Source organism: Westerdykella ornata (genome assembly GCF_010094085.1).
Source record: "Westerdykella ornata strain CBS 379.55 unplaced genomic scaffold EI97scaffold_38, whole genome shotgun sequence".
Lineage (NCBI taxonomy): Eukaryota > Fungi > Ascomycota > Dothideomycetes > Pleosporales > Sporormiaceae > Westerdykella > Westerdykella ornata.
The window spans coordinates 84,491-97,444 of NW_022986888.1; the positions used below are offsets into that span (position 1 = coordinate 84,491).

At 55.5% G+C, this 12,954-nt stretch overlaps 5 protein-coding genes across 5 annotated transcripts in view; 2 read left to right on the plus strand and 3 right to left on the minus strand.

Annotated features, from left to right (window-relative positions):
* EI97DRAFT_470403 (uncharacterized protein) overlaps positions 1-2,101 on the minus strand; it is a 2,552-nt gene extending 451 nt beyond the window's left edge. Inside the window, exons 1-2 of the mRNA XM_033801765.1 lie at positions 1,829-2,101; positions 1-1,773 (exon numbers count right to left, since the gene is read on the minus strand). The exon at positions 1-1,773 is cut by the window's left edge and continues 63 nt beyond it. Of these exons, the coding sequence (XP_033649979.1) occupies positions 1-1,773; positions 1,829-1,946 (1,891 nt within the window). The 5' untranslated portion in view covers positions 1,947-2,101. The remainder of the gene's footprint in view (positions 1,774-1,828) is intronic.
* Positions 2,102-2,601: 500 nt separating this feature from the next.
* EI97DRAFT_504224 (uncharacterized protein) lies at positions 2,602-3,719 on the plus strand (the record flags this gene model as incomplete). Its single annotated transcript, XM_033802816.1, has 2 exons — positions 2,602-3,204; positions 3,257-3,719. The coding sequence occupies exons 1-2, from the start codon at positions 2,765-2,767 to the stop codon at positions 3,717-3,719; spliced, it is 903 nt and encodes a 300-aa protein (XP_033649980.1). The 5' UTR covers positions 2,602-2,764.
* A 571-nt stretch (positions 3,720-4,290) lies between these two features.
* EI97DRAFT_504225 (uncharacterized protein) lies at positions 4,291-6,832 on the plus strand (the record flags this gene model as incomplete). The annotated part of the gene is made up of 2 exons (XM_033802817.1): positions 4,291-5,081; positions 5,129-6,832. The coding sequence occupies exons 1-2, from the start codon at positions 4,704-4,706 to the stop codon at positions 6,830-6,832; spliced, it is 2,082 nt and encodes a 693-aa protein (XP_033649981.1). The 5' UTR covers positions 4,291-4,703.
* Positions 6,833-7,448: 616 nt separating this feature from the next.
* EI97DRAFT_436935 (glutamine synthetase/guanido kinase) lies at positions 7,449-11,153 on the minus strand. The gene is made up of 4 exons (XM_033799232.1): positions 11,103-11,153; positions 10,251-10,813; positions 9,426-10,192; positions 7,449-9,378 (listed from the first exon to the last, which is right to left on the minus strand). Exons 2-4 carry the CDS (start codon positions 10,654-10,656, stop codon positions 7,501-7,503), a joined length of 3,051 nt encoding a protein of 1,016 aa, XP_033649982.1. The 5' UTR covers positions 10,657-10,813; positions 11,103-11,153; the 3' UTR covers positions 7,449-7,500.
* A 173-nt stretch (positions 11,154-11,326) lies between these two features.
* On the minus strand, positions 11,327-12,885 carry EI97DRAFT_504227 (ribosomal protein S2). Its single transcript, XM_033802818.1, has 3 exons — positions 12,824-12,885; positions 11,891-12,773; positions 11,327-11,826 (listed from the first exon to the last, which is right to left on the minus strand). Exons 1-3 carry the CDS (start codon positions 12,852-12,854, stop codon positions 11,550-11,552), a joined length of 1,191 nt encoding a protein of 396 aa, XP_033649983.1. The 5' UTR covers positions 12,855-12,885; the 3' UTR covers positions 11,327-11,549.
* Positions 12,886-12,954: the final 69 nt, after the last annotated feature.

Consider the following 12,954-nt stretch of genomic DNA (forward strand, 5'->3'; position numbering starts at 1 on the left):
TGTCCTTCGCCTTGACATCTGCTCCTTTGTCTACTAACAGCCGCACCACCGCCTCGTTGCCTCCCCAAGCTGCCCAGTGCAGTGCTGTGGCCCCTTTAGCATTCTTCTTATCCAAGTGCCTAGACCTCCAGCTCTTCTTTGCTAATATCGCTTCTACCCATGGTACAATCTCCAAATCGCACGCTATATGCAGCAACGGTGGAGGCTCACATGAGACATGTCGATATGATGGAGGGCTCAAGCTCCACTTGGAGGTCTTCCACCAGTGTATGCGCAAAGGCAACTTATGGTAGGTCTCCCACCAGTGTATGCGCAAAGGAGACTCCTCCTGGAAGAAAACCCCAGGAGGGTCAAAGAGCTTTGCTGCTAGCGCAGAACAGCTCTTTGCGTGCTCAGGCCAGTAGAGCGTTGCATAGCGCAATAGCGGAGATTCTCGAGGGTCTAGCTCAGCCCTAAGGTTAATGGCCCTGTACTGCAAGCCGCTCTGCGCGATGCAATCGAGACACTTTCGTGCTAGCTGTAAGTGTGCGCTTTCCGACTCAAGTCGAAACGTCTCTAGCACTCTATTGCTGTCGTGCTCTTTGCGCAGCAGGTAGTCTCGCGCTGACTGATGGACCAAGCTGACCTCCTGCTCTCGGACTTTTAGCAAAGGCCCGCAATGAGTGATCGCATCACGGGTCGCTTGCTCTGCAGTCGTTCGAGGGGTAAAGGATCGGACGTCTGCGGCAGCAGCCAGTTCTTGCAGCTGCAGAGGGCGAACAGCCAGCGTCACCCAGCGCAAGATTGCACAGCTCATTTCTCTCCGGTTGGCTGGGATCCGCAGCACCATGCGGCTGTATATTGCTGGAAGGCCGCTCGGCAGATCTTCAAGCGCCTCCCAGATGTCAGTGCACGTCTGCTTCTGAGACAGCTCGTGCATCGCGAAGCCCACCCACAGGAACGTCCCTTCGGCGCGTTTGAGGAGAGCCGTCTGCACGGATAATCGAAAGTCGTCGTTGAATCCCTCGATCCATGAAAGCTCCTCTACCCGTGCAGACACGAACAGCTCAATGTCGCCAGCAACCTTCTCGTCGTTGTCAGGATCGAGCCTCACCCGCGTGCAGCTTTGCAGGGCAGATATGTCTCGGCTGATGATCGCCAGCTTGAACATGCCCTGACTGGAAGATGGAGCTTCGCCGGCAAACAGGCTTTTGATTTTCCGCAACAGCACCATCAGCTTGCTTTCCTCGCACTCGTCCAACCCGTCAAGAACGCAGAACATGGTCCCGAGCTCGGCATCTGCAACTAGCTTGCTGAAGATGATCCACAGCGTCTCTAAGGATGACAGCGTCTGCTGCGTCTTCTCAGGGGTCTCAAAGTACGGCAGCGCGTGCTTGACCAGCCGCGGACGCTTCGTGATGATCTGGTGCACCAGTCCGCGTAGCACAGCTACAGCCGTGTTGCGCCTTTCGTCCTGGGCGTCGCAGAAGAAGAACAACAGCTCCGCGCCTTCGATGCGAGCCATGTGCTTCTCCAGCTCCTCTGTCAGGAAGACGGACAGCATTGTTTTACCCTTGCCAGGCCCGCCAGAGATCCACAGCAGGCGCGTGCCGTCATTGTTGCTGCCGCCGCCATCGCCGTTCAGCCAGGCCCGGTAGCTCTCGTTTTGTGTGATCCACTCGCAGGTGCCCGCGACTCTCGTGCCTTTGTCGCTGATCAGCTTCTCGCGGTCGACGTGGGGATCGGTGAGGAAGAGGGCGTTGCGACACGCGCTGGCCGCTTGTTCTGAGGCTTCTGTCGGGCGATCGTGTTAGCAGCGAGCATTAGGAGACATGACTATCCAGTGTACCTTGGGGACTTTTGGAGCCAGTAAAGTACACATCTCTAGCTGAACCTACGAAGGCTTGCGAGTGGTTCTGAGTGGAGACCCCGCTTGTGTGTTGATGGTGGGGCACGCCTTCCGACATTTGGCCTAGGCTACCCGCAAGGTCTAATAGCTTTGCACGACGCTGCTGGAAATGCTGTTGTACGCTTGGTAAGGTGTTTTTCTCGAGGGTTCAACGGACTGACTCCCGAGTCGTGCGTAAATAAGGCATCGCAGTGCATGAACGCGGCGGTGTTTGCACTGAGAAGCAGGCTGAGCGTCGTTGTGCGGAGCCTATGAGCTTCTCTGTCCTACCACACCCGCGGCCGCCACACGCAGCTCATGAGTGTTTTGGGGGCAGGCGTTATTTGGCATGCCAATAACTAATAACTGGCATGCTAATAAGCCTCCCGTGAGAGCGCGGACGCCTGTTCATTAGCTAGTCTTCCTAACCTTGGCAGGACTAAGTAAAAGTTCCCCACTTCTTTACCTTTAGAGCCCCTTTCGCTTTATTTTTCTACGGTAACCTGCTAGATTCCTAGCACCGTTAGAAAGACTGCCTTAAGCACGTTTATTTTGCGCTTATAACCTAGTATCTTAGGTGCTTTCTAGGTGCGCGATGCCGGCTTGAAAATAGTACCTTATTGGCATGCCAGTTATTAGTTATTGGCATGCCAAATAACGTTTGCCTGCTTTGGGTGTGCTCCGGGCGCGTATCATGACCTCTCGGCCGCAGCTGAGCCTTGCTGGCGAGGCCTCCAACGCGCAGAGCAGAGTGCACTACTTAAAAAGCTGTGCGAGCAAAAGACTAGAAAAAGACGCTGCCTTAAGCTTCTGTATACAAGAAGCACTCCTATCTACATCTTTTGTGTTTACGAAGACGTCAACAAGACTAACCCGCTACACACTGAAAGATTCAACATGGACCCTTTCAGCATCGCAGCTGGTGCTATTGGCATCACCGGGGTCGCCACGACAAGCATTGCACAGCTGCACACTCTCATCGACGGTCTTTCCGAAGCTCCAGACGTAGTGGCCGACGTTGCTTCCAGCTTGGCCAACATAGAGCGTCCACTAGCTGCACTCGAACAACTCCGGATCTCGGACGAAGCTACTTCTATTGCGGCCAAGGAGGACCTAAGGAAGGCTGGTGTCGCCGAAGCGGTTAACAAGTGCGGCGATGTCTGTAATGAGTTCAGCAAGAGCCTTCAAAAGTGGACGAGGCGATCTAGCACCACGAAACTCTCTCTCAGAGATCGACTCTCAGTCGGCATGTGGAACAGAGAAAAGTTTCGTACGCTCAGGAGGCAGCTGCAATGGTGCGAGGCCACCGTGCATTTTGCCGTTACGAGCACGCAGCTGTAGGTTCATTCCTTCCCTCACTTAGGACAGCGCATACTGATCTCACGAAAGGATGATCCAGCTCCGAGCCGAGAAGATGTCCGAGGCTGATCGCGAGAATGTGCAGAAGCAGCTGCAGACTCTCGAGACGAAGATCCGGGAGCACCTCGATCTCACTAAAAAGCAACAAAAGGGAGCCCAGGAGCGTAAGCAAGAACTGCAGGAAGAGCCTGAGGATGAGGAAGACGGCGGTTTAGAGCGGGCGCTAGCTATCAAGGAGGTAGAAGAGCAGTTACGCGTACTCGAGGCCGACCAAGTGTCTTGCGGAGTAATATTATCGCAGGTACGGTCTAAACGGAGTGATCATGACATCGGCCACGTTGTAACCTCGGACAATTCGCGGGCGCTAGTAGGCATGCCAGAGAGCGTAGTGGGGAAGATTAACCAGCGGATCGCTGGCGTGAGAACTGACGGAGGCTCCCGAGCCGTCGTAGGTGTGTACAGCAGCGATGGCTTGAAGGACTTCTGGGCTTAAGAGCGTCCTCTCTTCAATTCACGAAGCGCAGACAGGTTTAGAGAAGGGGTAACACTGCATCGTGGGGAATCCCCTCACGTGTAAGTCATGTGACCAGGAGTCATTCAACAGGCACTGGAAGTTCAACACTCATCCACGGATCAAGAACGGCACCGAGTGTCTCTATTACAGCTCGATCAAGCAAACAACTCCATATGGTTGACTAGTCTGCTTGGCATTGCTCGCTAAGACTGCCTTCCCTCGATTTTCCGTGCGGCCAATGTCATACAAGTACATTATTGGACGGGTTCCTGAATTACGGGTAGGCTAGACTTGATATGTACAAATCAGAGCGTGGAGCGAATCTTATTGGTGATTTGGCACGCCTTTATTATAGGGACCGTAGGCGCCTCCTTGTAATTATCCGCACCATGGGGACTGAACAGCCCCTGAGAGTTATACCACAGTAACCATCTTCGCATATTGTTTGCTCGCCATCCGGGGCCAATAATAGCCGGTTATGCTAACCATAGACAGCGTAATATTTCACACCTCTCGCTCTCATGCTCACACAATTTCAAGTCCACGATGACTGAGTAAGAAACCAAGAAAACGCCCGGCGGATCTGCCAATCTGGGAATCTCGGGACACAGGCCGCAGCACAGCCGCAAGATGCGCTTGCATCCATCGCCTTTTCTAGGCGCGCCCCACTACTACTGCTGGGACCCCTTTTCGCGCTCCGTCAGGCACGACGCCTCTACCTTCACCGCCAAGGACCTATTGCCCCGCCGACTCAGTGCGCGTTTGGATGCCTCTATCAGGCCGAAGGACCGGGAGCGTCGCAGTTACTTTTCCTACCTCTACCTTCCTTCCTCCTGCATCCCACGCATCATCGTACCTTCTCCGACTAGCTACGCGCTAAGGCTCCAAGCTTTGAAGACCGTTCTTGCTTGATGTCCTCCCACCGTCTCTCCTCCTCCTTCACTCCGTCTCCCTTCCCCCGGAATGGGCCCCGAGCCTAGTTTCAAGCCGGGCCATGGCACATACACGTCGCTTTCACCCTTCTGGAACCCCTCACGCCGCTCGCGCTTCCTCTGGACCCTATGCGCCGGAACGTCCCTCTTGACGTCCAAGTACCTCTTCATCAACGCCCACCTCAACTACCCCGTCCATATCCACCTCCTCCAGCTGAGTCCCCTAGCTGTCTACACCACATTGAATTACCGAGCGCGGCGGAGACGGGATCAAACCGCGTCACAGTCGTCGACGAAACCATCATGGACTTATCTGACGTTTCTCGCTGCACTCATGACACTGGCTGTTGTCAGCACTTTGCAAGCCATACTCCACTTTCCGAACATAACGGCTTTCGTCATGCTCTCCGTACGTTGTGTAGTGAGCTCGCGGTCCCAGGCACTGACGCGACACAGATCGTTGCTTGCCTCGTTGAGCTGTTACTTTCCCTCCTCGGCAGTCCATCGTCTCGCCCGCACGACTATGTATGGCTAGGCCTCTCTCTTCCCGGTTGTTGTGCGATACTCGCCGGAGACTATAGGCTCACGGTCAAGGGGCTCGAATCCGCTATCCCCGCCGTCCTCCTTACCGGCACGGCGAGAGCCATGTATTCGAGGAGCGCCGCTAGAATCGCATCGAAGGAAAGCGACGTTCGCAGATTCAATATGGTGTTTTGCTGCACCAGCTTCGTGGTTACCGGACTCTGGCTGATTTTCTTCACCAGTACCACTCTGGGAATGATGTTGGAGGTGTTCCGTTGGAAGTATATGTTGGTTCTGATACTGAATGTCATGGCTACCTCTACGGCTCTGGCCATGGGAAGATCGATTCTGCTCCCGTCTTTGCCTTCGGAGCACCGCATGCCCGTTATCAACCGCTCGGAGCCCCGTGTTCGCGATATTGTCACCATAGTCGTCTTGACTGCGGCAGCGGGATTGTACTCGTCCTTTACGATCCGGCGCTCGTATACTACGTATGTCCAGGTTATTGCGTTCGTTGTGGCGATTCTATGTTGCGGCGGAAGAGCTTTCAAGGAAACCCTCCTCGTTCAGGAACGGAATGCTGTGGCGCACGCAAAGATGGACAACTCGTTCAGATTCGATCCTGTCGACTGTGAAGGCGGAACGTCGTCAGACGACTCGGACTGGTCCAGTGAAATCGAGATTATAATGAGTGACGAGAAGCCAGTATGGTACTCCTCCTTAAGGACAGTCGCAATAGCAGTGCTGGTCCTGTGGGTGTTGTTCCTTGGTATCAATTTCACCGACACAGTCCTCTCGTTCCCCACCATGGCCAGAATGCGAGGAGAGAAACCGATCCTCGACCGTGGATACCATTCCCCCGTCACCAACGAGATTGTCATCAGCATGCACAAGGAACCCATCGCCGATGTCCGGAAACTAATCACCACCCTCCGCAAGATGCAGGGTCTGTCAGGGGCACGCGTGTGGATCTACGTTAAGGACGAAGACGCAAACGTCGACAACATCAAGACGCTCACCAAGGCCAACAAAGTCACCATACTCCCCAACGTCGGACGCGAGGGCGAGACGTACCTGAACCACATCCTCACGCAGTGGGACTCGCTCGCGCAGCAAACCTTCTTCCTCCAAGCCGACGTCCACAACCCGCGCGAATTCTACCCCAGGGTCCGAAACTACTACATCCCCGGACGAACCGGTATGCTCAACCTCGGCTGGAGCGGAAACCTGTGCGATTGCCATAGCTGCGCCGACCAATTCGGCTTCTACGACCATACGCACCTGTTCCCGGCCGTCCACGCGAAGATCACAAACTCCTCGACCGAGTGCTCCGACGTGCTCCTCAGCTACAAAGGCCAGTTCGTCGTGTCGGCGTCGCGGATCCGCGGTGTGCCCAGGTCCGTTTACGAGGAGCTGCGCGATGCTCTTGTAGACCCGGAGAGCTGGGCGCACCAGCCCGAGTTTCTGCGGGGGCAGCAGGATAGCATGGACAAGCCGGCGTTTGGCTATGTGCTGGAGCGCATGTGGAATCTGCTGTTCCAGTGCAGCAAGGCGCATGTGGCGTGGAAGTGTCCGACGCTGGTGAGCGGGTGGCGGATTGGGGGCAATGTGGCGGATTGTCAGTGTTTTGATGGGTGAATTGACAAGTTATCGCAATAGGTAATGGGTGTGTATGGGTAAGGCGTAGTATATGGTTGCTGTATATGGTTGCTGTTTGTCCGTGCATTTGAGGCGTTTCTAATGGGACAATGGGGGGATTTGTATTTTGCATCTGTAGATCTTAGATTTGTTTTGAGTTTGAGGCTTTGTACGGAGTACATGCAGAGGAAGTTCAAGTCTATGGACTTCGCTGAGGGTTGAGGAGCTTGGCCGTATGTATAGATATACCCATCCCTATTTAGCGAGCGATTAGATGGCGAGGGCGATGGTTGGTATTTATACGGGAAGTACCGGTCTTGTATATAATTGATCAGCTCGGATATACATGCAAGGGAGAATCGAGTACCTCGTTATTTGCTGCGTACTACCCTATGCTGTGAGGGATTGCGGACGATGGATGTAAGGGATATCCTGTTCCAGAAAACAGGAGAGTCGGTCTCAAAAGCGTGTGATGGATGAAAGGAAGATGGCTAAACATGCAGAATCATTTGGACAAGGGAGGAGATATCGTTTACTCATTCCAACTCCAGCCCTCCCTCCCTTCCTCCCTCCCTTCCTCCCTCCCTTCCTCCCTCCCTTCCTCCCTCCCTTCCTCCCTCCCTATCATTACCATCAACGTCTTAAGCCACGACTACGACCCAACCCCCCTAATACCTCTCCACCAACCAGACCCTCCTCTCCCCCTTCCCCATGGCGCCCAACATGCCCTGCTCGGCCCTCTTCATGGCGAGATACGGTTGCACAACCTCGTCCATCATCTCCCTCAGGCTGCCATCGCTCTCCAGCGCGGCCAGGGCTTGGGAGATGGAGAAGGGAAGGCGGCGGGTGATGCCGTACGAGAGGCGTTGGGACGAGGTCAGGGTGCTCGGGGGATAGGGGGTGTCGATGGGGTATGGGGGTGAGGATTCCGGCGCCGACGGTGGTGGGAAGGGAGAAAGGGGCGCTTGAAGAGATGGTGCTGCTGGTGCTTGTGCTTGAGAGCCATCCTCACCCTGCAACCCCGGATCCTGGAGAGGAGACAGCAGTGGCGGAGGAGGAAGAATCCCAACCCCAACACCCGTATCCTGCCTCCTCTCCTCAGACATCCCCTTCGACTCCTCCTCCACCCTCCCCGTCAACCCCAGAATCCCCGCCGCCACCAACCCCGCAACCACAAAATACGCATTCGCAAACCCATCCACGCACCTCACCTCCCACCTCCCCTCGTGCACCTTCCTCAGCGGCGTCTCCCGATTCTGCGTCCCCCACGCCACCCACGTGCCCCCCGTCCAGCTATCATCCCTCACGCGCGCATAGCTCTCCGCCTCGGGCATGCTGAACGCACACAGCGCGGGGAGATGCCCAAGGACGCCTTGCACCCAGAACGGCATCTCCTTGTCCCCATTGACACCAGAGACGTGCACATGTGCCGCCGTTCCCGCTTCTCCAGGCCAGACTTGCGGATGGAAAGTAGCCCTCACATCATGCAGGGCCGCAATCTGGCAAATGAACTGGCGCGCCTGGATCAAGGCGTCGATGGCCGCGAGGGCCGGTAAGGGGGACAGGACGAATTCGAATTGCGCCGGCCCCGACTCGGAGTGGAATTGCTGAACCTCGATGGACGTGTGGGAGAGGGCGTCCGCGATCTCAGCGAGCAGAGGGAGGGAGAGGAAGTCGGAGGGGGTGAAGGTGCCCCAGGCGTGCGTGGTACCGGTTAGAGGAGTATAGGGGTCATGATCTTCGTTGTCGTCTCCGCTCACTCCGTCAGATAGAGACTGGCTGGGCGACGCCGGGTTTTTGCCCTTTGACGGCTTAGGAACCGAGTCTTCGCGCTTGAGGAAGGTCACTTCGATTTCGAATCCACAGACGAGCTCGACACCGTGGTTGAACTTCAAATCGTTCAGCAGAACCTCCAGATTGTACCGCGGGCACGACCGCATCGGCCGTCCCTGTTCATCACGCCAGAAACTGAGCACCGTAGCTGACGGCAGCGGATCCCGCTGATGCGTGCGTCGCAGGGACCGCAAGTCAGGTTCAATGTAGATCTGCCCGACGGGGTTCATGACAGGGGTCGAGGTGTCGTTTTGCAGCGTTCCCGTATTTCCTTGGGAGATACTGATGCGGTCGCCAGCGCGTATCATGCGTTCGAATTCCTTGATGGGGAGTATGCGTGCGCGGATGGTGGCCATGTAGTCGAGCCATTGGACGTAGATAAACTTGGTGGTTGGATTTGCCTTTATGAAGTCTTCAAAAAGTTCAACGTCGTAGACCTGAGGTTTCTTTGGAGGAGGTGGGAAGGTTGGAGACTCCTGTTTCCCTACTCCTGGATCCAGGAACGTCGGGCGAGTATGAAGTGGCGTAGGCTGGATGGGGGATTCGACTTGGGAGCGCCAGGCCAAAGTCTTTGGGGGTTCTTCCATTTCTTTGAAGTCGGCCTGGTAGCCGAGCCTGTAGAGGAAGTTGGAGTTGTTGAAGAGGAGGTCCTTGGTGAGATTGATGCCTTGGTGAGGAGTCAACTCCCCTTGTTGCACGTATTCTGTCAGTAGCTGCGGTCTGTCAGCGAGCGCATAGGCAAAGGCACAAAATGGCCTACCTCCAACCACACTTCTCTAAACTGCTTGTTCGCAAGCCAGTAGGTCTCGGGAAACCAATGGCCATCGGTGGAGTACAATAGTTTGCTCCCAGGGACAAGTTCCAGCGACTGCCGCAGAATTGCCTTCTGACCATCTTTGCTGACCATGGGAAAGACTTCGCCAATGTCGAGGTAGACATGTTTGTAGACAGTGGCGAGATATCCCGCCTGTCGCGTGTACGGATAAGCGGAGTGTAACAGTACAAACGGCACATGGGGGTAGCTCTCAATCAGCGGCTGCAAATAGGCTGGGTTGGCTTCACGGAGACTGATATCGTTATCGCCCAGCCCAGTATGGAATTGCAACGGCTTGCAGAATCCGCCAGGCTCCGGGAGCCGCTCGGACAGAATCTCTAGCGTCCGCAAGACCAAGTAATCATTCAATGCTTTGCGTTGGAGCCTGAAACTCCGTTTACGGATACAGCGCGCTACGTATCGCTCAAAAGGGATCCCGACCGCTTTGGCCGCACGCACATAGTCGGGCTCGATGTCAAGGCCAGTTCGGTAGCAGATGACCGTTTTGAAGCCTGCGACCTCGTCATCACGAATGGCGTGTTGGATCTCGCGCTCAAAGTCTTCAGTGAATGCGAGCCAGGTTTCTGCAAAGTACTCCGGATCGTCGAGATCTGATTCAGTGGCTTCTTGCATGAGACTCTCCATCAAGCGCTCAGCTAGGGTTTCAATCCGGACGATGCGCTTTGACGGCGCCTTGGTCCAGCGATCGTGCCCTGATGGTGAATCAGTAAGCTACATCGACAGCTTGCACTGACCGACTGCTGAGCTCACATGTATATTCATAGACGGTATCGCGTCCTGCGAGGCCGTCGTCTATCAATAGTGCATGGGTGCCAGCGAAACAGTCTTCATAGAGCTGATCAGGGTTACTCCTCAAGCACTGCAGCCTCTGCTCCTGGACCTCTTCCCAGGTCGCGTCCTCGGCGCACTTGTACAGGTCACGGAGCTGACGTGCGGCTCGCAGATGGGGAAGGGATTTGAACGTGTCCCGGAGCGCTCGGCCCTGGGCTTCAGAAGTGATGGACTCGAAGGGGACAGTGTCGATATGGGATGGCAGAAGCAGGTTATGTGCATGGTTGTCAATGAGAGGGTACTTGTTCACGACATATCGCAAATGGTCCAGCGTTGGCTTTGGCGGGGGGCTATCCAGGGTGGGCGTGATGCCATGGGCCTCCATGGCCGTATACACACTATGACGAGAAGCTGAGGGATTTACAAGCCGAGACAGAGTACAGCCAGATATCTCTTCCTTTCAAGGGCGTTCAACGAGTGTGGGTGACGCGTTGCATAGATTGGATCCCCACCCAGATGGGTAGTGGGCTGATAGTCGTCAGCTGTTCACCATGACAAGTTAGTTAGCCAGCCAGCACCGGTCTGAAGATTTGAGCATTGGAGGAACAACATGAATAAGCGCACACAAATAATGAAGCAAAGAGACGAGCCTAGAAGTGGAGAAATGGTGTGACTCGAAGAATTCGGGCCTGGGGGACTGAGGCAGACTGTGAAGGGTGATGACATGTGACATGGACCGATCGACAAGGTAGCAACGCTAAAGGACGAGCCAGCCGTGAAATCCCGCATTGCGAGCGTTAAGAAGGAGCGAACAAGAGAGCAAAGACTTACGCGGGAGCCTCAAAGTAGTATGATGATGTTGGTGATGGTGCAGGTGGTTGGAGGCGGTGCTGCAGGTGGAGCCCTGAACCTTGGAAGATAGTCCGGGACGCCCCGTGATACTGTCACAATCGCGCTAGCCCGTTTGGGATTTGTAAGGTGTATATGGTATACCTAGGTATAGGAACGGTGGTATGAGAAGGACCGCTCCCGAACCGGAAAGCAAGCATTACTGTCGCAACTCTGGACCGGTACGGTAAAGCAAGAAATATTCGGAAACAAGTTGCCCCAGGTGAAATTGCGGCCACGGGTAGCCCAAAAGGATACCTACTAGTCCCCCATGACTATGGCATACGGAGTGCCATCGTCAATGCTTCCAAGCTCTAATACAACAGATCCAAGTATACACATCATCTTTGGAGTCGCCTTGGCGTCAGCCTATCGTACAATACCCACTGCCTATGCTGATATCCTGATGCGATGCCCCTGTTTGCGGCCGTCATGATTATCGCGGTCCTCGAGCTTGCCTGCCACCTCGTCCGCGTCCTCAATCGACTCTTCTCCCAGAACTACTTCATGCGCCGAAGAAGACGCCGCCTCCTCCACCTCGGGAAGATGGAGGCCTTGAGCCGGTCGGTACGTGATCTCGCCGCGCTCAGCAGCTTCCAGCCTTTGTTTCTGTCCCGCTTCCCCAGCACGGCCGAGCACCCCTGCGATGACTTGGATGCACCTAAGACTGGCATGGTCGTTAGCGCACGCCCAGGTGCCACTTCTGAGTGCGGCAGAAAAAAAAAACTCACCTGTCGTCATTTGCGGGGATGGGATATGTGACCCATGTGGGATCCGCATTCGTGTCGATGACGCCAATGGTAGGAATGTTGTTCAGAGCACACTCGTGCAGCAGCACGTAGTTCTCCAAGGGGTTCATGCAGACAACCAGATCGGGCCTCAGTACCGGACGGTCCCACAGCTGTTCTTCGAACCCGGGGACCTCCTCGTCCTTCTCGTTGACAACCTTTGTCCTGCACCGGCCGAGAATTTGCTGCCCGTTGGTGATGCTCCCCGGAATCCACCTCTCGAAGAGATGGTATCCCTTTGCCAGTTGGGCAGCCCGCACAACGGCTGTGTCCTGACCATCGCGAGTGCCGACGAAGAGGATCATGCCGCCCCTTCTCGCCACCTCCTGAACGACCTTGGCGGCTCGCCGCAGATGAGCGGCGGTGGCTTCGAGTGAAATTATATGGGTGCCCTGTCGAATGCCGTAGATGTACCGCGCATTGGCAGGGTTCCAGAGAGAGGTTGCATGGCCCTGATGTGCTTCAGATGCGAGGAGGAGCTCGAGAGTGACATCGGCAGGGGAAGGGGGGTGAGTGAGAAGGGTGTGCGGCTGGTAGTGAGGGGCTATGTCTGAGCCCAGGTGTCCTGACACCTGCTTCTGCTTCTGGTGCAGGTGGTACTGCTCGACAATGGACAGTGGGCTGGCGGACACGGCCTCTGCCTCTCCCGCGGTCTCGGGGTTAAGGGAGGGAACACGATCCCCGGTCGCTTGATTGATCTGCGCTTCGAGCGAGTGGAGCTGCTTGAGGGTGTTGTCCGCTGATGCAGCAATGCCATCGACATCTGATGCGTAGAAGCGACGGAGGGGTTGTGGTTGGGAGGCATAGCGAGCAAGCGCCCGAGGGCCTGCGAGGTTCTAGTTAGTCTGGACATGGTCAGTTGATTTGCGCACACACCGTTACGGGCAGCAAGATGCCGTAATATCATGATGGTTAGTTTGGGTTCGACTGTCCTCACGACGCGGCATCCATTCAATGTTCTATGAAGTCGCTTGGGAACTTTTTCGCGAGGGTCCGAGCGTGCCTTG

Excerpts from the sequence above, each read along its gene's own strand:
- EI97DRAFT_436935 (XM_033799232.1), bottom strand. The coding sequence starts at position 10,656 with ATGGAGGCCCATGGCATCACGCCCACCCTGGATAGCCCCCCGCCAAAG. Across the intron at positions 10,193-10,250 it reads TACCGTCTATGAATATACAT|GGCACGATCGCTGGACCAAG; the intron begins GTGAGCTCAGCA and ends ATTCACCATCAG. Across the intron at positions 9,379-9,425 it reads TTAGAGAAGTGTGGTTGGAG|CTACTGACAGAATACGTGCA; the intron begins GTAGGCCATTTT and ends GACAGACCGCAG.
- EI97DRAFT_504227 (XM_033802818.1), bottom strand. The coding sequence starts at position 12,854 with ATGATATTACGGCATCTTGCTGCCCGTAACG. Across the intron at positions 12,774-12,823 it reads GCATCTTGCTGCCCGTAACG|GCCCTCGGGCGCTTGCTCGC; the intron begins GTGTGTGCGCAA and ends AGAACCTCGCAG. Across the intron at positions 11,827-11,890 it reads ATCCCCGCAAATGACGACAG|TCTTAGGTGCATCCAAGTCA; the intron begins GTGAGTTTTTTT and ends CGACCATGCCAG.